At 37.5% G+C, this 23,297-nt stretch overlaps 4 protein-coding genes across 4 annotated transcripts; all 4 read left to right on the top strand.

The window, feature by feature from the left end:
* The first annotated feature begins 889 nt into the window (after window positions 1–889).
* LOC105974948 (xyloglucan galactosyltransferase XLT2) lies at window positions 890–2,810 on the top strand. The gene has a single exon (XM_088821641.1). It carries the CDS (start codon window positions 1,053–1,055, stop codon window positions 2,604–2,606), a length of 1,554 nt encoding a protein of 517 aa, XP_088677767.1. The 5' UTR covers window positions 890–1,052; the 3' UTR covers window positions 2,607–2,810.
* Window positions 2,811–6,831: 4,021 nt separating this feature from the next.
* Window positions 6,832–8,870, top strand: LOC105974940 (xyloglucan galactosyltransferase XLT2). The gene has a single exon (XM_013000101.2). The coding sequence runs from the start codon at window positions 7,099–7,101 to the stop codon at window positions 8,659–8,661; it is 1,563 nt and encodes a 520-aa protein (XP_012855555.2). The 5' UTR covers window positions 6,832–7,098; the 3' UTR covers window positions 8,662–8,870.
* A 4,208-nt stretch (window positions 8,871–13,078) lies between these two features.
* LOC105973303 (cytochrome P450 81Q32) lies at window positions 13,079–15,503 on the top strand. Its single transcript, XM_012998327.2, has 2 exons — window positions 13,079–14,276; window positions 14,700–15,503. Exons 1-2 carry the CDS (start codon window positions 13,404–13,406, stop codon window positions 15,318–15,320), a joined length of 1,494 nt encoding a protein of 497 aa, XP_012853781.2. The 5' UTR covers window positions 13,079–13,403; the 3' UTR covers window positions 15,321–15,503.
* Window positions 15,504–18,217: 2,714 nt separating this feature from the next.
* LOC148768309 (cytochrome P450 81Q32-like) lies at window positions 18,218–20,422 on the top strand. The gene is made up of 2 exons (XM_088821636.1): window positions 18,218–19,133; window positions 19,614–20,422. Exons 1-2 carry the CDS (start codon window positions 18,261–18,263, stop codon window positions 20,232–20,234), a joined length of 1,494 nt encoding a protein of 497 aa, XP_088677762.1. The 5' UTR covers window positions 18,218–18,260; the 3' UTR covers window positions 20,235–20,422.
* The last annotated feature ends 2,875 nt before the right edge of the window (window positions 20,423–23,297 follow it).

Here is a 23,297-nt window from a genome sequence, read left to right as displayed (position 1 = left end):
ATTAAGCTAATCTGTGTTTGACAGAAAATTATGAAAAGCAGAAATAAAGACGTATTGAAAAAATAGTAGTCGTAGGGTACACGATTTAAACTATGAGCAAGTCTAAAGAGAAAAAAATAATTGTACTTATGTAATACCGAAAATAAATTAGGGGTTTTATAATAATTAATTAATAGACTTGTAGGTATTTATTTAATTTCTCAAATAAGTGAGACTTCTCAAGGAAATATAGATCGAGCTCAATTAATTATAGTTCTTAGAGTATTTTGTGCAGTACGTGTTTTATAAGAAATAATTTAATTAAGCAATTACTATTCCCTATGCCCCAAAATATTTGTTACATTGAAACTTTTATTAATGAACTGAATCATCAAAATAAAAGGTGATTAAATTATTCTTGTTATTAGTTAATAAAAAATACAATTAATATCAATACATCATTGATTTTTATTATTTTTCATATTTGAGTATTTAAAAAAATAAAAAGGAATCTTTGGTTAGCAAAAACTAAAATAGATGGCATTTCATCATATTGTCTCATTGAACGTGTCCAATTGAGTTTCAATATTTAATTAGATACGAATTCATTAATTAATAAACAATCTGTAACAAAAAAATAAAAAAGTGAGGGATCTATATATACTAAATTGACAAGTGTACTCAACCCAGTGATCGTTTGCTTAGATCACAAGTTGATACCACACATACATAACCTAATTAAATAATTATCATATCAAATTATTAAACCCTATTTTTTTCATTAGTAAACGATACAAACAAGATCGAATCGAACACCTCACTTTCACACATTATTTCTTATTAATTTTAAATAATTTTCAGACAGATGTATTATATATATAAAATATAGTATATAAATTTATTTGATCTAATTTTCTGATGTCTACATCTCTTCTTCGATCTTGCTGTCTAGGGTTTACTTCCATATATGCATTATATACATATACATGTATGTATCACTATTGATATATGAGCTTCAATTATTACAACTCCATATTTTCTTTTTTAGAACAGTAAATTAATTATCGGGAACCATGTTGGATCATCCAATACCTTCCGACAACCAGTCCCATAAAAAACCTAAAAATAATCTTCCTTCAAGAAACCCAATTCGGGCTTTCTTCTACAAAACTTTCCAGCTTTTCATAATCATCCTCGTTCAATTCTTCGTTCTCCAGTTCATTTTCAGTACTCCGTCGAAATCTGCTTTGCTACTTTCTAATCGGAACTTGCCGGAAACTATTTTGCTGCCGCTGCCATCGCCGCCGCCGCCGCCGCTTGCAGAGGTATTAAGTTCGGAGAAATTGAAGACTGGTTCCGATTCAGTTCACCGGAAAAATGGAGGAGTACTCTCGTCGGAGAAATTGGTCGGTAAATGCGAGCATGGGATGGTGTACGTGTACGAACTTCCGGCGATGTTTAACCAGGAGTTGCTGGACAACTGCGGCGATTTAGATCCGTGGCACTCGCGGTGTAACGCGGTTTCGAATCGAGGCCTCGGGCCGAGAGCGGCCGGGCTTTCCGGCGTGCCGGAAAATCTTCTTCCGTCGTGGTACTGGACGGATATGTTCGCCGGGGAAATTATCTACCACGCCAGAATGATGGACCACGCGTGCCGGACGACGGTGCCGGAATTGGCCACGGCGTTCTACATACCGTTCTACGCCGCCGTCGCCGTCGGGAAGTACTTGTTCACGAGCTACACGGCCAAGGAGCGGGACACGCTATGCGAGGGGCTGCTCCGGTGGGTCAGCGATCAGCCGCCGTGGCGGAGATCCAACGGCTCCGATCACTTCATCATGCTCGGAAGGATGACGTGGGATTTCCGGCGATCGAAGGAGGAAGACTGGGGCTCAAGCTTCGTCAACATGCCGCTGATGGAACGAGTCCTCAAGCTGTCAGTCGAGAGGCACCCGTGGGACCCACTGGAGATCGGTGTACCCTACCCCACAGGATTCCACCCAAAGTCTAAATCAGAAACCGACCAATGGCGAAATTACGTAACTACCCACAAGCGCACCAGCCTCTTCACATTCGTTGGCGGGAAACGAAAAATCAAGGGCGATTTCAGAGGGATACTGCTGAGTCACTGCCAGAACGAGTCGGACACGTGTCGGGTCGTGGATTGCTCCGGGACCCGGTGCTACGACGGGACGTCCGAGATTCTAGAAGCTTTTCTAGCGTCGGATTTCTGCCTCCAGCCGAGGGGGGACGCGTACACTAGACGGTCGACGTTCGACTGCATGCTGGCCGGTTCGATACCGGTTTTCTTCTGGAGGAGAAGCATTGACCGACAGTACGAGTTGTTTTTGGGAGACGAACCGGATAAATTCTCGGTTTTTATCGACCGGAAAGACGTCAGAAATGGGACTTCGATAAGGAAAGTGTTGGAGAGTTATAGTAGAGACGAGGTGAGAAAGATGAGAGAGAAGGTAATTAGTCTTATACCAAAATTCGTTTATAATGTTAAGGGTAGCGATGAAGTTAAAGATGCTTTCGATTTTGCAATCGATGGAGTATTGAAAAAATTTCGAGAGCAAAATGGGAAGAAGAGTGGTAAAGTTATTCGAAAGTCGAAATTAATTTAATTTTTTTTAATTGTTATAGTAACAAGTAATTACGGTTTAGTTTAATTGGTATCGGAACCTCTTTTTCCAGTTAAATCGAGATCTATATTCGTTTTCGGTGAGTTTATTGTAAGCCCACTTTATAGTGCCAATTCTTTTTTTTTTGAAAAACCCGAAATTTGGGTTAATTGGTTAATGGGTTAATGGATTTCAACATTTGAAGTATCCTATGTCTTCAATTAGAGGTAAACTAAACCTTAATTATACTATAGTTAAGACTTTGTATCATGAAAAGAGCACAAGAGTTAGAGGTAATAATTGCTCTTTTGACACAGTTAAGCCTTTTAGTTATAATAATTTTATTCTTTGTAATAATTTTGTTCTTTATTTAATAAAAAATGTATTTAATTGCAATATATATATATATATATATATATATATATATATATATATATATATATATATATATATATTGATGATGCTAAAATGTAACTTGATGATCCTGAGGTACCTGCGATCATAGAACACATGAACTAAGCCGGGGGTTGATCCGGCGGAAACCCCTCCGACGCTCAAGTCAGACATGCTGATCATATAAATAGTCCAGAGAATACAGTTGATAGTATTGCTCAGTTAATAGGACGTACCTTACGGAATGAGGTCAAATGTGTATTTATAGCTTAGTTGAGATTGTCGGACCCAAACCTTGCTTGAAGGTGATTGGGCCTCGGTGATAGTGGTCTTCGATATTGGGCTCGTGGCCCAGTAGGTAAATAATTTGTAGGCCCATTGGGTTGGGCCAATTAGGCATATCATATATATATATATATATATATATATATATATATATATATATATATATATATATATATATATATATATATATATATATATATATATATATATTATATATAGGTTATCCCTCACCGTGTTCAGAGATGCATTCCTTGGTATAGTAAAAGTGGATTTTTGGAAATTAGTGTCACTTAAGGCCATCACGTGGGGGCAAATTGTAATTTTGTAAGATTCATCTGGTCATGAGTTTGAGACAATAGGATGTTAATCAGTAACTATCATTTTTTTTACAGAAAAAAGAAAAGAAAAAGTAATTTCATCCCACATAAATTAATTAGAATAATTTTTATGTTTTAATTGACACTAGAAATCAAATCAAATTAATTAATATTCAATTAATTTATTATTATTAAATATTTATTATAAATCGAGTTACTTGAGTTCGATTCGTGTTTGATTTAATTAAAACTCGTTCCAGTTTAATTCGATTGTCTTATCAAACTAAGCGCTAACACAATTTAAAGATCCGATAAAAAATCAAAATTCAAATAATCATAAACAAACATGCGCTCGACTCAACTCATTTCTTTTACAACTCAATTCTTTTACAACATTATTCCTAAAATATTCTTTCTTATTATTCTTTTATAATTCAAACATTTATTTCAATTTTATTACACTAAAATCTTTTTCTTTAACATCAATTTCAAAAGAATGGCAAGTTTAGGTTAAAAACATTGTCGGTGGTGGCTTAACCTGAACTCAATCGCTAATCATGTCATTTTGAATAGCTGTAAGCACACTAATCTTAGATCTAATTGGTCCCTTCGAATTATTAAAATTAATCTTAGATCTAATCATATCATTTTGAATAGCTTTATTTAATCTATCTAAATGGACTGGGCTTAGATCCGGTTTTGTGTGGGGTTGAACTATTGGGCCTAGACCGATGTAAAGTCCAAACATTAAATAAATAAATAAAAACTAAAGTCTTCTTCCTAGGAGTAGGGGTGGAAATCGAACTGATTTGATCGAAAAAATAGCAATTCGAAGGAAGTTCGATATTTCTGCGATAACTAACAAAAAAAACAATTCCAATTATTTTACAAAACAAATCAGAATTTCGAAAGTTGAAATGAAAAAATATGTCATATTGGGATCGATGGAATTTAGATTATTTATTTATTTTTATTCATATATAATAGGGCAAATCACGGCCACCCCTGAGGTTATGTTTAAATTATGAAAACCGCCATCATGTTTGGGTAACTATAGCCACCCCATCAATTGTGTATTACTTACGAAAAGACCCCTTCAGAGGTAAATTTAGGGATGTTAAATCAGAAAAACCCAACCGAAATTTCGGTACGCCAACATTTCATATCGTTTACCGAATTGAATATATGATTTGGTTCAGTAAATAACCGAATTAAATAAATTTTATGTAAAAATATTTAAAAGGAGTGGATCGCTGTAATTACTCAAACAAGAAGAGTTTTTTTTTTTTTTAATTTGATCATACCTCAGGGGTGGCCGTAATTTACCCTATATAATAAGATACACATAATAATATTGATACTATAAAGAGTAATTTTAGAAAAAGAAACAAAGTCAAAGATTTTCAGAAATATTTGGAAGATTAGAATCGCATTGAAATCGAAATATTATAAAAAAAATGTATTATATATTATTAAGAACTTCCGAGATTTAGAATAAAATGCATTATTCCAAAATTGAATTTTTTCGAATCGCAATCGGAGGAATTAAAAAATCTCGCTCCAATCTCCACCCTTAGGAAAGCACTAGAAAGAACTTGTACTACTTTAAAACAACCGAACATATGTTGGAATTTATACAGCATTAAACGTGATTTAGCATTAAACGTGATTAAAATATGAGCGGAAGAAATTAAATAATGATGACAGTACAATAATACTGCATTGCACATACGGTAGATCACTTAATAGAATTGTTATTTTTGCATTATTGGACCCTCAAGGATAGTACTTGGGCCCATGACTAATTTGTTTACTTCATTAAAGACAAAAATAAATAAATAAAAAGTAAAAAAAGAAATATCAAGACAAACAAATTTGGTGTGTGAAGATCAGCCGTAAAAAAAACACAGTGTAGTTTTCATCGGATGTAGTATAGAAGTGACCCGGTATTATGTGTAAATCAATGTGTAGATTTTACAAAGTCCAGTATTTCCTTTCACTACACAAAAAAAAAAAGGTACTGTACCAATTTTTCTTTTTTAGAGTTATTGCAAATTAAAATGTGACATGTATTGCAAGAAATTAAGTTATTTTTTTACTTGGATTATTATCCCGTAAATTGCGGGTAATGTGTTTGTATGAAACCTTAATCTAACTATTAGCAGAAAGAGCGCCTTAATCAGTGGATCGGGTGTCGAATATTGCTTAATTAAATAACTTGGTTGACTCCTCAAAACACTACCTACTCACATTCTTAATGTCAGCATTTAATTTACTGACTAATTCATAATTAAATAAAGTAACATACCCTATTTACATAAGAAGAAGAGTTATATACTTATACATCTTGTTTTTTTCTAGGGAGTTATGCATTTTTCAGTTCTTCTTCAAATGGGAAATATAAAATGAATAGTAATATTAATATTATAAATATGAATATCATTGATGATTCCATTCCACACCCCAAAAAATCATAAACGCCACAACTAGGGGTATAAAGGAGTCGAGATTGGCTGGCGAGCTCGAGTTCAAACTCAAAACCATTTTGACGAGCTCGAACTCTTCGAGTATATTTATTTTTAGGCTCGAGCTCGAGTACCAGCCATTTTGTGTCTTTTTTATTTTTATTAATATATAGAATTTTTTTTTATTATAAATTATAATTCAAAAATCAAAATAAAAAAATAACCTACAATTTATTTTATGAATTTATTAATTATTTTATAATAATTATATATAAATAAAAATAAAAAAATATTAAAATTAAAAAAATAAATAATAAGAAGCTCGTGAGCCGACTCGCGAGCTCATGAACGAATAAGAATGAGTTCGGGCTCGACTCATCAGAGAGCTCGAGCTCAAGAATTTCGAATTCGAGTTCGAGCTTTTATCGGGCCGGCTCACCGAACTCACGAGCAGTAATGTTTGGAAATTGGGATAAAAATATATTTCAGAAATTATCAATTAAATATCCACCAATGTATACAATTAAATATTCGCAAATAAAGTAGATATATTTACAAATTACAACTTACCACAAGTAACCTTCTTGCGCTCCTTTATCTTCTTTTCCCTCTTTTACTTTATTTAAAGCAAATCCAACTGCTGAAATCAAAGTAGGATATTATAATCCATGATTCAATTAATTACACAAATCACTCACAAATATCACTAAATTACTCATAAACCCCCCAACTTATAAAACACTTTCACTTTACCCAATTGATCATATTTAAGAAATCGTCGGCGCCATCTCTGCAAATCTTCTTCTAGGGCTCCCAAATTCAATTCCCCCCCACCAATAAAAAAATCAGTACAGAAATTGAATAATGAAAACATCCCACGTTGTCTTTTGTCGGTGATCGTTGCGCCTCTTTAATCATCACTCCGTTAACTACCACCACTCTCTCTCTCTACATTAGTACCTTTCTCTCACTTCGCTTCACTTTCTCACTCCTCTCTACGGCGTCGTTTTCAATTCCACTGCTAATAGTTAAATAATGGTTCCGGCGTACTCACCGGAAGTCCAACCTCAGAAGAAACCGGCCAAATCCTCCAACTGCGTTAAGAACACTCTCAACTCAATTAGATCTCACCTTTCTTCACACCCTCGCTTCTGGCTCTTCATCGCTTTCCTCTGGATTCAAGCCCTAATTATTTCAATTGCCCGTACTCCTCCGCCTTGTTTCCCTGACCGGACCGCCACCGCCGCGGCTGCCGTCGCCGCCGTTCCTGTCCCAACCCCCCTCCGCTTCATCCCACCCCACGACGACGCCGTATTGGCATCCAATTCAAAATCTGCAACGAACGCCACCCTACCCGAACCCCCCCCGGCTCGATTCAACGACGACTGCCCCTCCGGTAGGGTTTACGCCTACGAGCTTCCTTCCGTATTCAACAGGGATTTGGTGCTCCAGAACTGCACTGATCTAGATCGGTGGAACTGGGAATGCGGGATTATTTCCAACCACGGCTACGGCCGCGCCGCCTCCGAGCTCCGCCGTCTCCTCCCCGGGGATCTCTACAAATCGTGGTACCACACGAATCAGTTCACCCTCGAGGTTATTTTCCACCACCGCATCCTCAAGCACAAATGCCGAACCCTCGATCCAGAATCCGCCACCGCGTTCTACATCCCGTTCTACGCCGGACTCGCCGTCGGCAAACACCTGTGGACGAACGACACCGCCGCCCGCGACCGCCACTGCAAGACAATGCTCCGGTGGGTCAAGAACCAGAAGCACTGGAAAAACTTCAACGGCTCCGACCACTTCACCACGGTCGGCAGAATCACCTGGGACTTCCGGCGATTGACCGACCCGGGCCAAAAATGGGGCTCCAGTTACCTCAACATGGCCCCAATGCAAAAAATCGCCCGCTTCATCGTGGAGAAATTCCCCGGCGACGAAATGGACGTCAGTGTACCCTACCCCACCGGATTCCACCCCAAAACAAAAGAAAACCTCCTCCAATGGCAGAACTACATCCGCGATCACAACCGTCAAACCCTCTTCACCTTCATCGACACGAATCAGAACTGGGCGGACAACGATCTGCGGAAGCTCCTAATGGACTACTGTAAAGAGGAGCCCACCTGCCGCCACGTGGACTGCGCAGTGTCTGATTGCCCCACCAACTCGTCGGTGACTTTAAACCCACTTTTGGAATCGGAATTCTGTTTGCAGCCAAAGATGGAGAGTTACACGAGCAAGTCGGTTTTCGAATGTATGGTCGCCGGAGCTGTGCCGGTTTTCTTCTGGAAGACTTCGGCAGCTGCATACGAGCAGTACGAGTGGTTCTTGCCCGGCGAACCGGAGAGTTACTCTGTTCTGATTGACCATGACGATTTGAAGAACGGGACTTCATCGGTGAAGGAATTCTTGATGAGGTATAGTAAAGAGGAGATTCGGAAGAAGAGAGAGAAATTGATAGAGAATATTCCAAGGATTATTTATGCGAAACCGAATGGAGGGATCAAGAGTTTTAAAGATTCTTTTGATATTGCTCTTGATGGGGTTTTGGAGAGGATTAAGGAGGAAAAAGAATGGGCAGATTTCTTGTGATGAATAAGAGAAAAAACAAGAAAAAGAAAACATTCAGTTGCAGGGTGAAATTAATATGTGACTTCCTTCAGTTTGTTTGAAGTAATTCTAGATATGAATTTTTTTACTTGTATTTAGATAGATGGAATTGACAAGTGTAAACCTTGCAAACTTATATGAACATGTGTTTACAAGTAAGATTTTATTCAATTCGAATCAATATTTACGAACTTACTTGATTCATTTCAATACCAACAGCAGCATCCTAGCTCGTTTTCTTTTTGTTTTCAGCAACAAGTTACAAGCATAACTACATCGTTTAGTTTTAAATATCAATTAGTAGAAATGTCAATCGAGGAACTAAACTGTAAACAAATGATATGCCGTATAGATTCGGTTCTAATCAGGAAATATTATATACATCACTCTCGTTTTCCATTGTTACATCTATTTTTTCATGATCGATATTCTATACTAGCTAGAAAAAGGCTATATGCAAGCAAAAAATATACTATACTTAGCATCCCCTGTTTCAACATCAATATTGTGAGGGATAACAAGTATTGCCAAAAACTATAATTTACCTCAGAGAAGTTTGAGTTCTTGACGAGTAAAAATTCCTCTGTTTTTCCTTTTTTCTAATTTTTTTGCTGCTTTCAACTCCGCCTTCGACCTCCTCTTCTACCATTTTTGCCCCAATTCCATTTCGGGCGGTTGCTTGTTGCCGTTTCTATCCCAGTGGGGCGAACTCTTTCGGCCTCTCTGTTCACCTGCCTCTCCCCAGCAATTTGGTTGCTTCTCCTCTCATTCTTCACAATTGCCTTCAATTCATCCAGTTTTTTTGTGATGAGATCCATTGGCTTCAGTAGCACATAGTTTTCATCCACATCACTGTCATCCTAATCAGCATGACGGAAAAAAAAGAAAAGAAAAAAATTGATCAACGAAAGAGCATTTCTTGTTTTAATGTTGCAATATCAAATTGGAAAAATATAACATGCAAGCTGAATCTACACAGTTGCTAACGTCAGTCAAATTTGCGTCCATCTCAATGCTCAGAAGTCCTCTGCGCATGAGGGTGAACAGTGTTCCCCATTGGTATTATCGAATTGCCATCGATTAGGGACTCGTTGATACGAGCCTCGTGACTCAAATGGAAACCCGCGTGCACAAAACCTACAAAACAACAATCAAGAAAGTTCACTCAATAAACGCATACAAATACACCAGCGACACATTTTGTCAGGAGGTCATATACACGGTGGTCATAAATTTCATCTCGTGGTCAGAACGTTATCTCACTGTTTGACTAACTGAATTGTTATCAAGTCTTAGTAGTCACATTTTGTGCTCGATCAAATTATCGTATCCAAATTATAGCATCAACACTACGGCAAAACACGCGAAAACACCTCTGATTGTATTTCAAAGGAGAATTTCCCCCAAAACAATATCAATCACAATTCAAATGAAGAACAGCAAAAAGGTCCCAAATAAATCAACAAAAGATCTTCCAGCAATTTGTATTTCGCAAATGAAAACCGGAAGTAAAAAATCCAACAGGACGAAAAATTATATACATTATTCAGAATAACGAGTGATTTCTAAACAAGTTTCCGCTAGATTCAGAATAACAGCACCTCCGATTGAATTCCAAATAACTGGACAATTTCCCCCCAAAACAATATCAGTTACAATTCAAATGAAAAATCAGCCAAAAGCCCCAAATAAATCACTAATTTGCATTACTCAACAAGATTACGGAGATTTTTCCATCAATTTCAATTTCGCAAAACGAAAAGGGAACTCAAAAATTCAACATCACCAAAAAAGCGCACACATTATTCAGAATAACGAGTGATTTTTACTCTCTACGTCAGCGGAGATACACGCATGTAGAGACACAGAGAAACAAGTAGACGAAGAACCTGATTCATAGAGATAACGGAGAACGATGTGATTCAGCTCTACGGCGGTGAAGAAGAACTCCATTTGTATCCGGGAAATTTTCCGTGAAGCACGCTCCTTTCCGGCGATTTTCCGATCGAGTCTCGAACAGCACCTTCAACAGCAGAATGCACTGTAAAAATATTCAAAAATGGCGAAAGTATTGAGCACATACGCATATACGTACATATATACATATAGAGCTAAGTGTGTACGGTGCATGTCGATGTCGGGGCTCGAGTTGAAAAAGAGACGAACAGCGCGTGTGACAGACTCGCCCAACACCATAGTAGTTAAACTCGCGAGATACCGCGAGACGGTACGGTCCCAATCAAAACGATACAACTCATAATATGTATCGGCTATGCATAAATACCGTTAAATATCGCGAGATATCGTAGTGTATCGACATATCACGATACGATATTTACGATATTTACGATATTAGTCAAAATATTAAAAAAATTTAAAAAAAATTTAAAAAATTTAAAAATAAAAAAAAAAGAAAAAAAAAGAAGAAAACGAAATATTAACATTATCGGGGCCTGAAAACGAATTTCAATTTTATTTAATGTTTTTTTTACATATATTAGATTCAAGAAATTTACACGCCAAGTTTGATATTAATAAGAGAAAATAGGAAAATGCCAAAGTTGGAGTTGATGAAGTTGAAGAGATTGATAAACATGAGGATGAAGACACTCGTTTAAAATTGGTGGATGAAAAAAATTTAAGTTACATTGATCTTAAAAATTATGAGTGATAGATTAGATTTTTTACAAATTAGAAATCAAAAATTGAATTTTGTTGATGTTATTTTTATGAGCAGTTATGACTTCTGTTCTATTTTATGATATATTTTATGATATATTATTTTTATTAAGAAATTAGGAATGAATGGTTTGACTTTAAAATTAAAATATTAAATTTTACATTTTTATAGTATTTTTATTATGTAGATATATATTTTATTATTTTTAATAGTTGGTTAAATATCGTACGATACAATACGATAACGATACGATACGATACACGAAGGAAAACGATACGCCGATATTTTCCGATTCGATAACCATGCCCAACACTAATAACCGTCTCTATTGAATGTCAAAATGGGCTTCGAAATAGTCCACTACTATGGTATATGCCCAGTTAGTAGCCCAAAATAATTATCGGCCATGTGTCATTTTTATAAATAGTATTTTTTTTTTCTTTTCGAATTTTGTAATATGTATGAAATTTCGATTTATGAAAATAATTATTGATCCGTCCGAAACCTCTTCTCGACCAGGTCCCGCAGTGTCGATGAATGACGTTGTCCGGATCCGAGAAAGATGAGATTTGGAGAGCATCTGAAAAAGAAAGACGACTAGACTCAATGTCGGAGTTAGCACTCCAACAGCTAAGTCAGACGATTTTAACAAATAGTTTGGGGACCACCGTGCTTGTCTATACCTTCAAGAAAAAAAAGTAGTGTAGTGACACCTGTCGCGACCCTCGTCCAAAGCTTGCTAGTGTCTAGAGACAACGACAATGTTTGGTTCGGTTTTCATCTTATTTTTATTCTTTTCTCCAGACATGATTTGACTCGTATGTTTTATTTCGTGACATGCTTCTTTATTTATTAGTTTGGGCCTCTTCAGGCTTGTCATGTGGGCTTTTTCCATGGTCTTATTGGGCTCTCTTTATTATGGGCTTTTGCAATCTGGGTCCGGATCAACTATGAAAAAATTACAATTTTTTTAAAATTATATTTATTATAAATTCATAAACATATTCCTAATATAATGATATTTAGTATCTTAAAGTATTACTTCTAATGATGTAACTCAAATTAAATTTGATTTGTACTTTATATAAGTTTTTTATGTTAATTTTCAAAGCTGTGAAAAGTCCAAATTAGAAAGGTCAAAGATGACCATGGGTAAATTAATTAGGTATAAAAAAATAATTTCTTTTATCTTTCTGGTTTTGAACCCCGTGTCAGACTGTAGGTAAGAACAGAAAAGTTGTGACGAATCTTTGCTCACTGCTTCCGTCACTATATTTATTTTTAAATAAGGTACGTATGTTGTGTTGTGCATTCACTTTGGGCATAAAATTCAAATTAATAATTACCTTAACACCCAAGCTTCATCATTTTAATAATATTTTCGTGTTCCAAACGTGCAAACGTGAAAAACGACTATTATTCAGAAACGGAGAAACGGAGGGAGTGTGAAATTTGGTTCCAAGTTCCAACAAGAGCTCCTCTATTAAAATATGATCTCAAGTTTAATTTGTGTTCGATTCAACTAAAACTCTTCAATTGTTTGCCAAGACAAGTTCAATTATATTTAATTCTTTAATACCCATTTAATTTTTAAATGTCCATTTCCAAAGACTAGGGTGAAAATTAACGATCAACGTAAAAGACAAAAGTGGTATATAATAAACCCACTAACTCTATATATCAAAGCATATATATACATACACGTATACATCATAAATAGCAAATAGAATATTGCAATGAAGAGTGGATTTTTTAGACGAAAGAAAATGGTTGCTGAAGAAAATTTATAATCAAAATGAGAATTGAGAACTATACATACCGAGAAATTTTTAATCCAGAAGAATGCAAAGTCCACGTAAGCAAGTTTTATCTACACAATAAAAATTAGGATCCCAGCCATACAAACAGGCATATGCAGCTGAAAAGATGGGCCCGGCCCGGCCCGGCCCCCTGCCTTTAAGATATATATATATATATACACTAATACACACAGCTTAAAATTCAAATAGAATTACAGACAAATTCATAAAAATAAAAAAAAAACATGGAAACAATAACGTGGATATATACTCTACTCTCTCTCTTCCTTGTTCTTATAGCCTTCAAGTTTTCCGCAAAATCCGGGGGAAGAAAACTCCCACCGAGTCCGGCGACGGCGCTTCCACTGTTGGGGCACCTCCACCTCCTCAAATACCCAATTCATCGTACTTATTACAACCTCTCTCAGAAGCTGGGCCCCATCTTCTCTCTCCGTTTGGGGACCCGCCTCGTGGTGGTTATCTCTTCCCCCGCCGTCGCAGAGGAGTGTTTCACCAAAAACGACGTCGTTTTTGCCAACAGGCCCCGTTTTCTCAGCGGCAAGTACATCGGCTACAACTACACCACCGTCGTGGGCTCGCCGTACGGCGACTACTGGCGCAACCTCCGCCGCGTGACGGCGGTCGAGATCTTTTCGTCGGCGCGTCTGAGCACGTTCCGGTCCATCAGAGAAGACGAAGTGAAACGTATGCTGGAGAAGCTCGGTGGCAACTCGGTCGGAGATTTCGCCCGAGTCGAACTCAGGCCGCTGCTTTCGGAGCTCACTTCTAATAATATTATGAGAATGGTGGCCGGAAAACGGTACTTCGGCGAGGAGAATGACGAGGCCGAGCGGTTTCGAGGGCTAATAGAGGAAGCTTTCTCCTACAGCGACGCGTCAAATCCGGCGGATTTCTTCCCGGTGCTGAGATGGATTGATTACAAGAATTTCGAGAAGAATCTGACGAGGCTGAGCGGGAAACTCGATAATTTCTTACAAGGCTTGATTGATGAACACAGATTCAATAAGAACACAAATACCATGATTGATCATTTGCTCTCTTTCCAAAAATCAGAGCCTGAATCCTACACTGACGTCATCATTAAAGGCATTATTCTGGTAATTAATTAATTAATTCGATTATTCTTCATTATTTTTCGGTAAATTACGAAAAAACCCCTTAACTTAGAATAAATAGTGAAAAACACCCAACTTATCCGTAATACTCAAAATCCCTTCTGATTAAGTGTTGATTGAGTTTTTGACAGAAAATATGTATAGTTTATTATATTTTTGTTAAATGGTGGAAAATAAAAGAAAATATTTGAAATTGTATAAAGTCTATTCCGTTAGATAAAAAAAATCCATGAAAAGTCATGTTGTAAGAAGTTAGTGTAAGACCAAAAATCTTCTTCAGTGGGTTTTTGGTAATTATGATTAGGTGGAGGTGGTTTTTGTAATTTAATTAAAGTGTAGGGGAGTTTTTGTAATTTACCGTATTTTTTAGTACTGAAAATATATATTTTGATGAATTTGATACAGGTTATGCTACTTGCCGGAACAGACACATCGGCGGTGACTATAGAATGGGCGATGTCGGCGCTGCTTAACCACCCTGAAAAGATGGAGAAGGCGAGAGCTGAGGTGGACAGCGTTGTCGGAAAAGATCGACTGATCAACGAATCAGACATACAAAATCTGCCGTACCTTCAGAGCATAATTTCTGAAACTCTGAGGTTGTTTCCGGCAACGCCGTTGCTTGTTCCGCACGAAGCGTCGGCCGACTGCAAGGTGGCGGGATATGATATTCCACGTGGCACGATCTTGCTGGTGAACGCGTGGGCAATCCACAGAGATCCGACGGTGTGGGATGATGCGACGAGCTTCAAGCCGGAGCGGTTTGAAGGTGGTGGAGATGTTGGAGCGCCGAAGCTGATGCCGTTTGGGATGGGGAGGAGGTCGTGCCCGGGTATGGGTCTGGCGAATCGGGTCATGGGTTTGGGTTTGGGGTCTTTGATTCAGTGTTTTGAATGGAAGCGGGTTGACGGGGCGTTAGTGGATTTGACGGAAGGGAGAGGGTTGTCGATGCCCAAACTCACGCCGTTGGAGGCCATGTGCAAAGCACGTGATGTCCTTCAAATAGGTCTTCATGGAGCAACCTGAATTTCGTGGTTTGTCAACGTGTAATACAATTTACATCGCGTGCTCTATGTTTCAGGACCTTATTAATCAGCACTATGTTTCATTAAATATTTAGTTAACAAAATGTGGTTATACTTTAAACTCATTAAACATGTGACTTGTTGATTATTTATGATTTTATTAGATACATATTTAAACCAGAAAGAGAAATACGTATTGGCTGAAATACGTCGGATACTGTTTTACCATTTATTCACATATGAAACACACACATCTATATGGATGTGTAGGTGAACGGTGAAGGTCTATCGCGATGTGTTTCACCAGATGTAATATATACCCTGTTTGGGGTGAAGAATTACCGATTTCATGTCTAACTATAGTATAAAAAACTAAAGAAAATGAACTATGCTCATATTTAAATCCGAAAAAAAGTTCAATGTCTAGAAAAAAACTATAAATGTCGTAGATTACACGGAGAGTTGGATACTACACCTTGTTTTTATTACATCAGGTAAATTTCAATCGTATATATGATTAAATAACCACCACTAAGCACACATATACTTGGACGTGTGTAATTATGTGTAGATTTACGGATGAAATCCATACAGTGTAAATAACTAGGTATAACATCTAATCACATTAAATTACACAAAAAAAATGACCATCCAAGATTAACTCGCTCTAATATGTCCGTGGTGATTTCAAAATTTTGAATTGAGGTGTTCGGAATTTAACATAACTAATAACGTTTACATTTTTTTTTCTTTCGCATTTTCCTATAATTGTAGAACATGATAATTATGGCTACAAATACATCAGTGGTGACCATAGAATGGGCAATGTTCCTATTGCTCAACCACCCTCAAGCCCTCCAAAGGACCAAACTCGAACTCGGTTCACAAATCGACAACAACCGTCTAATCGAGCTAGGAACAAGATCTCCCAGTTAGTGGCCCAAAATAATTATCGATCACGTTTCATTTTTATAAATAGTATTTATTTTTTCCGAATCATTACTAGAGATAGAAATTATGATGATATTACAAAGCCCGCCGATTTCAGTTCGAAATTATCTAACTTTTGAATAGAATATTCTATTCTGAATTTTCGAAAATAATTTCGTCAGATATTTCGAATTGAAATTGTAATATGTATAAGATTTCGATTTCCAAAAATTATTATTGATCCATCTGGAATCTCTTTTTGACCGGGACCCGCAATGTTGGTGGATGACGTTGTCCGGATCCGAGAAGGATAAGATTTGTAGATTATTTGAATAAGAAAGAAGACCGGAATTATGTCGGAGTTTTCATCCCACTTTTTTTCTTCATTCAAAACGAACCATGTTTATTTAGCTTTAAAAAAAAATCCCAAAATGACTTCTAAAGTTTCTCTCGCCAACAGACATGATTTGACTGCTATATTTTATTTCATGATACGCCTCTTTATTTATTGGTTCGGGCCTTTTCCAGGCTTGTTATGTGGGCTTTTGCATGGCCATGTTGGGCTCTCTTTATTATGGGCTGCTGTAATTTGGGCCCGGATCAATTATAAAAATTTACATTAAAAAACAAAAATCATATTTATTAAAAATTATAAATATATTCCGAATATCATGATTTTTAGTATCTTGCACCACAAGACGAAATCCCTCGCCCCAGGGCCCCCATCCCTTGGCCCGACAAGGATTGATGGAGGAATGTAAATCATGGTAACTCAACGGCCCGTTAAGGTAGCGGACCCGGACCTGATGCCCACAAGGAACCAATCTCATTGGAGTTGAAATTCCCACACCGGGGCTGCCAGGATTCGATCCTAAGACCTTGCACCAACTTACCACCTCTGGAACCAATTGTGCTACACCCATGCGGGCTGATTTTTAGTATCTTAAATATACTTCTCGTGGTGTAGCTCAAATTAAATTTGACTGGTACTTTTTTATTAATTTTCAAAGTTCTGAAAAATCCAAATTAGAAAGGTCAAAGATGACTGATCATGGCTCAAATTACGTATAAAAAAGCAATTTCTTTTCTCTTTGTGGATTTAAACCCCAGAAGCCAACATGTTGACGTACAAGAAGCTAACACGTACACATTTAATCACTTACGAAACAGAAAAGTTGTCATGAATCTTTGCTCACTGCTTACGTCACTATATTTTATTTTTATGTAAGATAAATTTTAGTATAATCTGCACCAAGTGAAATACATGTGTAGTTTTACACTTTTGATCGAGTCGTAATAACAAACAGCCACGTGTATATATACATAGATCATAGTTATTTATGAAGTTCCACGATTTAAAAATATATAATGTATTTCACGAAGTGTAGCATTTTGATGAGCTTGTAAGATATTGTGTGTTGTGTATTCACTTGGGCATAAAAATCAAATTAGTAAATATTTCGTAATGCAATGAAATCAAACTTAAATATATATTTTAATTAGTTATATAAACTATGGAAGTTGGTTTTAACAAGAGCTCTATTAGGGCAAGAGTATGATATATGAAATATGATCTCGAGTTTAATTCGTGTTCGACTCAACTAAAACTCGTTCGGACTCAATTCAATTGTTTGCCAAGTCAAGTTCAAGTACAATTTTCAAAGTTCAATTATATTTAGGGTAAATTACGGCCACCCATTAGAGTAAACTAATAAAACCGAACTGAAATTTCAATACGCCAACATTTCATACCGTTTACCGAACTATTTCTTCAAATAATACATTTCCAACGACTATGGTGACTGTAACGTTCAAACAAAAAGACAAAAAGGATCCCACTCGGAAAAACAGCCACATACAGCTGAGCAAAGGGTCCCCGCCTTTAATCCCCTCTCTCTCTCTCTCTCTCTCTCTATATATATATATATATATATATATATATATAATATATATATAATATCTATATATATTACAGATACACACAGCATATAATAATAGTAAATCAATAAGCATGGAAACAATTACGTGGATATATGCTTTACTCTCTCTCTTGTTTGTTCTTATCGTTTTCAAGTTTTCTGCAAAATCCGGGCAAAGAAAACTCCCACCGAGTCCGGCGGCGGCGCTTCCTCTGTTGGGGCACCTCCACCTCCTCAAATTTCCACTTCATCGTACCTGCTACAACCTCTCTCAGAAGCTGGGCCCCATTTTCTCTCTCCGTTTGGGGAGCCGCCTCGTGGTAGTGATCTCCTCCCCCGCCACCGCAGAGGAGTGCTTCACAAAGAACGACGTCGTTTTAGCCAACAGGCCCCGTTTCCTCATCGGAAAGTACATCGGCTACAACTACACCACCGTCGTGGGCTCGTCGTACGGCGACCACTGGCGCAACCTCCGCCGCTTGACGACGGTCGAAATCTTCTCGTCGGCGCGTCTGAACACGTTCCGATCAATCAGAGAAGACGAAGTGAAACGTATGCTGGAGAAGATCGGTGGCAACTCGGTCGGAGATTTCGCCCGAGTCGAACTCAGGCCCCTTTTTACGGAGCTCACGTTTAACAATATCATGAGAATGGTTGCCGGAAAACGCTACTTCGGCGAGGAGAATGACGAGGCCGAGCGGTTTCGAGGGCTTATAAAGGAAGCTTTCTCCTACGGCGGCGCGTCAAATCCGGTGGATTTCTTCCCGGTGCTGAGATGGATTGATTACAAGAATTTCGAGAAGAATTTGACGAAGCTGAGTGGGAAACTGGATGATTTCTTACAAGGCTTGATTGATGAACACAGATTCAATAACAACACAAATACCATGATTGATCATTTGCTCTCTTTCCAAGAATCAGACCCTGAATCCTACACTGACGTCATCATTAAAGGCATTATTCTGGTATTATTCAATTCGATTATTCTTCATTATCTTTTTGGTAATTATGAAAAAATCCCTTAACTTAGGTTAAATAACGAAAAATACCCCATATATATGAAATAATCAAAATCTCCTTCTAATTAACTGTTGATTAAGTTTTTTAACAGAAAATATACACAATCTATTATATATTCTGTTAAATAGGTGATAAATAAAAGAAAATATATGAAATTGTGTAAAAAAGTCTATTCCCTAGAATTAAAAAAACATTCATTCACATTGTAAGGGGTTGGTACAAGACGGAAACAAACGTTAGGGTGTTTTTGGTAATTATGAATAGATGGAGGTGATTTTTGTAATTTAACCTAAGTTTAGAACGGTTTTTGGTAATTATGAATAGATGGAGGTGATTTTTGTAATTTAATTTAAGTTTAGGGGAGTTTTCATAATTTACCCTATTTTTTAGTACTGAAAATAAATATTTTGATGAATTTGATACAGGTTATGCTACTTGGCGGAACAGACACATCGGCGGTGACTATAGAATGGGCGATGTCGGCGCTCCTCAACCACCCTGAAAAGATGGAGAGGGCGAGAGCTGAGGTGGACACCGTTGTTGGAAAAGATCGACTGATCAACGAATCGGACATACAAAATCTACCGTACCTTCGGAGCATAATTTCTGAAACTCTGAGGTTGTTCCCGGCGGCGCCGTTGCTGGTTCCGCACGAAGCATCCGCCGACTGCAAGGTGGCCGGATACGATATTCCACGTGGCACGGTCTTGCTGGTGAACGCGTGGGCAATCCATAGGGATCCGACAGTGTGGGATGACGCGACGAGCTTCAAGCCGGAGCGGTTTGAAGGTGGTGGAGATGTTGGAGCGCCGAAGCTGATGCCGTTTGGGATGGGGAGGAGGTCGTGCCCGGGTATGGGTCTGGCGAATCGGGTCATGGGTCTGAGTTTGGGGTCTTTGATTCAGTGTTTTGAGTGGGAGCGGGTTGACGGGGCGTTGGTGGATTTGACGGAAGGGAAAGGGTTGTCGATGCCCAAACTCACGCCGTTGGAGGCCATGTGCAAATCACGTGATGTGATTCAAATAGGTCTTTATGGAGCAACCTGAGAATCTCGTGTTTTGTCAATGTGTTTTACACCGCGTGCTTTTTCTTATTCTTTTCTTTCTATTGCTTAATTTCATTTTGCACCCTTAAAATGTATTATTTTGGCATTTTACATATTCAAAATTAATTTATGACACTTTGTACCCTTTGAACATGTTTAATAATTTAAATTACACCCTAATTCATATTTCGTCTTGAATTTCCTTTGTTGACCTTATGATTGTTAACATAATCATTTTTGCTCGAAAATACATTAGGGCTTTGCACTGATCTGAATAAAAAATTAATTGAATAAACAAAAATGATCATGTTGAGTATAAAAAAATAAGTTAACTGAAATGCTATTCATAGAACAACTTTTACCGGCTTGCAGTGCGACTTTATTTCATTTGTAACTTTTCTTAAAAACTTCAAAATCCTCTTAAACCCTATTCAAGGTCCTTCGAATTCCTGCAGATTAAACGAGCAATTCAACAACGATTTAAGGTAAAACTCGAAGTCGAAATCGTTAACCCAATGTTTTATAGTAGTATATTAACAAATTTCGTCGAAAATCTATACGTTTTCAGTATTTCTAAGAAATTCGAAACTTTTCGGAAAAAAATTGCGTTTCGTGTAAGAAATCACGAAATTAAATGGCTAATTTCGTGTTTTTTTCACGAAATTAGTAGGATTGTTTGTTTTTCTTACGTTTCGTGCAAAATCTTACGAAACAAAATCTTACATTTCGTGAGATTTCTCACGAAATGTGAGCTTTTGTTTCGTAAGATTTTGCACGAAACGTAAGAGTTTCGGCCATATTCCAGTTATTTCGTGGAAAAACACACGAAATTAGTGCTCGTCTTTCGTGAACACAAATACGAAATGCAAGCATTAATTTCGTGTGTTTTTCCACGAAATAACTGGAAAATTTCATTATTTTTAAGATTTGTTTTATTTATTATTATTATTTAGACTGACGTTAATGGCGTCTTATTTAACATATGGCAGGCAAAGGCAAATCAAAGGCAATTATGCGAGCAGTTCGTGAAGAGGCTGAGCATCAAGAGCGCGAGCGCGAGCGCATGACTATGTCTACACGACGTAGACGAGAGGCTGAGAGAGCTGGTGAAGCCCGATCATCAGTTACAGATCCCGATGTTGGGTCTTCTCGTGCTATGGTGGAGGAGGAGGATGCTGTGGACCCCGTTCACGAGACTGAGGTTGTAGCTCGTGGAGGTCGTGGATGCCGAGGACGGGGCTGTGGAGGTCGTGCTGGTCGAGCTCATACTCGAGTCAGTCCGGATATGCTAGATGGTCCATTTCCCGGTGGCCCGCGGGATCCGTCTTTGATTCCGAGTTTCAAGTCGCACGTAGCGGCATATATTTGGAGGGGAGAATTAAGTTAATTACTTGTTTTAATTTTAATATTATAATTTATGTATCTTATATTAAAATATTCAATAGTTGATTAATTAATATGGTTGCTAAATAAATGATTGCAGGAACGTCTGGTTGGACGAGTGGAGACCCGTATCAACTCTCTGAACCATTTCAATTACGAGAAGATAGCAACTGCCCTAGAAGACATAGATGTATCCGTAGACAAGCATTTTCTGCGGATGACCGATTTGTATCCCCTAACCCGATGTTATTTACCGCGTCTAAATGCTCCGCTGTTGTTTGCATTCAGGACAACGACGACGACGACGATGATCATGAGGTGCAGCCGCCGAGAAGAGCGAGGCGGTAGTTTATCGATGTTTTTTGCCAGGTATGTATTTTTATGAACTATTTAATTTTAAAGTTTATTTTTATTATTATTAGGACTATGCATTTTTATTATTCTTAGGAACTATTTAAATTAATAATTTGTTTTTATTATTATTAGGAACTAATTGTTTTACTAATTTTGTTTATTATTATTACAAACTATTTAATTTACTAGCTCGTTGTTTTGTTTTGTATTTTAATGCACTAGTTTTATGATTTGAATTTAGAAACTACGTACAACTGAAGCAATTAAAATACACATTCAAACAACCTTACAAACAACCTTAGAAATTTAATCATTCAAAAAACATAGGTTAAACATAAAAAATGCAAAACACAACGCTACAAATTTAAATATTCCAAAACATAAATTAATCATTAAAATGCAAAATTAAAACAAATATAAATTTAAACATAAGTTAAACATTCAAATACCCGGCAGATGGTTATGATTACCATTACTCACATTCAATCGCCATAATCCATCCTCCGTTGATATTTTGTCCATTAACCTGAACGGACAATAACGTTTCTTCAATAGTACGTGTCGTCTAGATTGATATCTCGCACACGTTAAAACATGATATTTTTATGATTTACAATGATTAATCAGTCGATGATTATGACTAATTTTTGCCCACATAATTAATGCTTCTCTACTATCACACACAATATCACGTTCAAAGAAGTGACTATGATCGTGAGATTCTCCTCCTTATAAATTCTTTCTCAATGGGTTATTTAGATGCTATGAAATTGATCTCGCAATGTGCCTTCCAAGCCGGCCAAGAAGTCTCCCCGGTATGACTACTTACGAACTCCTCTCCTAGAGCTAAGTACTATTCGAGATGAGCCTTCGAAAATTGGGCTTTACTTTTCCAGTAACCTAGCTAGATCGCGAATTGAAGTTGACCCTTTCGCCAATTTCAGTTCCAAATCTTCATTATTTATCTTTGGGTCAGTCACCCGAGATGGACTCTCGTGTGAAAGGGCCGAACTTGCCTCTTTTCTTGAGCTCGAGCACATCGAGTTCTTCCGTTTTGGCCCGAGCTCGAGCTCGTGTCCATTTTGCCGTGTGATCCGCTCCAAAAACGACGTGGCTGAAGGCCCTCCCTGCTTTGGCGAAGAACCTGCAAGGAAAGGGAACCGGACTGATGCCGGAGTTAGCACTCCGACGATCAAGTCAGTGTATGCAGTATCGTTTTTGTATGGTATCTTGTCTATCTCTTTTTTATGACTTATTGAATACTTATGTGTAAAGAACCTGACTTTCTTTTGGGGCCTCTAACCCCTTTTATAATGCCACTGTGGGA

The sequence above is a fragment of the Erythranthe guttata genome, chromosome 8 (assembly GCF_056151865.1).
Source record: "Erythranthe guttata isolate IM_541 chromosome 8, IM_541, whole genome shotgun sequence".
NCBI lineage: Eukaryota > Viridiplantae > Streptophyta > Magnoliopsida > Lamiales > Phrymaceae > Erythranthe > Erythranthe guttata.
Note: the sequence above shows the minus strand (reverse complement) of the source record. Positions and strands in the feature narration are given on the sequence as shown.

What these genes read in the sequence shown, in the direction of transcription:
- LOC148768309 (XM_088821636.1), top strand. Translation starts at nt 18,261, where the DNA reads ATGGAAACAATTACGTGGATATATGCTTTACTCTCTCTCTTGTTTGTT. An exon ending in TCATTAAAGGCATTATTCTG is followed by an intron (nt 19,134 to 19,613) that starts GTATTATTCAAT and finishes AATTTGATACAG; the next exon opens with GTTATGCTACTTGGCGGAAC.
- LOC105973303 (XM_012998327.2), top strand. Translation starts at nt 13,404, where the DNA reads ATGGAAACAATAACGTGGATATATACTCTACTCTCTCTCTTCCTTGTT. An exon ending in TCATTAAAGGCATTATTCTG is followed by an intron (nt 14,277 to 14,699) that starts GTAATTAATTAA and finishes AATTTGATACAG; the next exon opens with GTTATGCTACTTGCCGGAAC.
- LOC105974948 (XM_088821641.1), top strand. Translation starts at nt 1,053, where the DNA reads ATGTTGGATCATCCAATACCTTCCGACAACCAGTCCCATAAAAAACCT.
- LOC105974940 (XM_013000101.2), top strand. Translation starts at nt 7,099, where the DNA reads ATGGTTCCGGCGTACTCACCGGAAGTCCAACCTCAGAAGAAACCGGCC.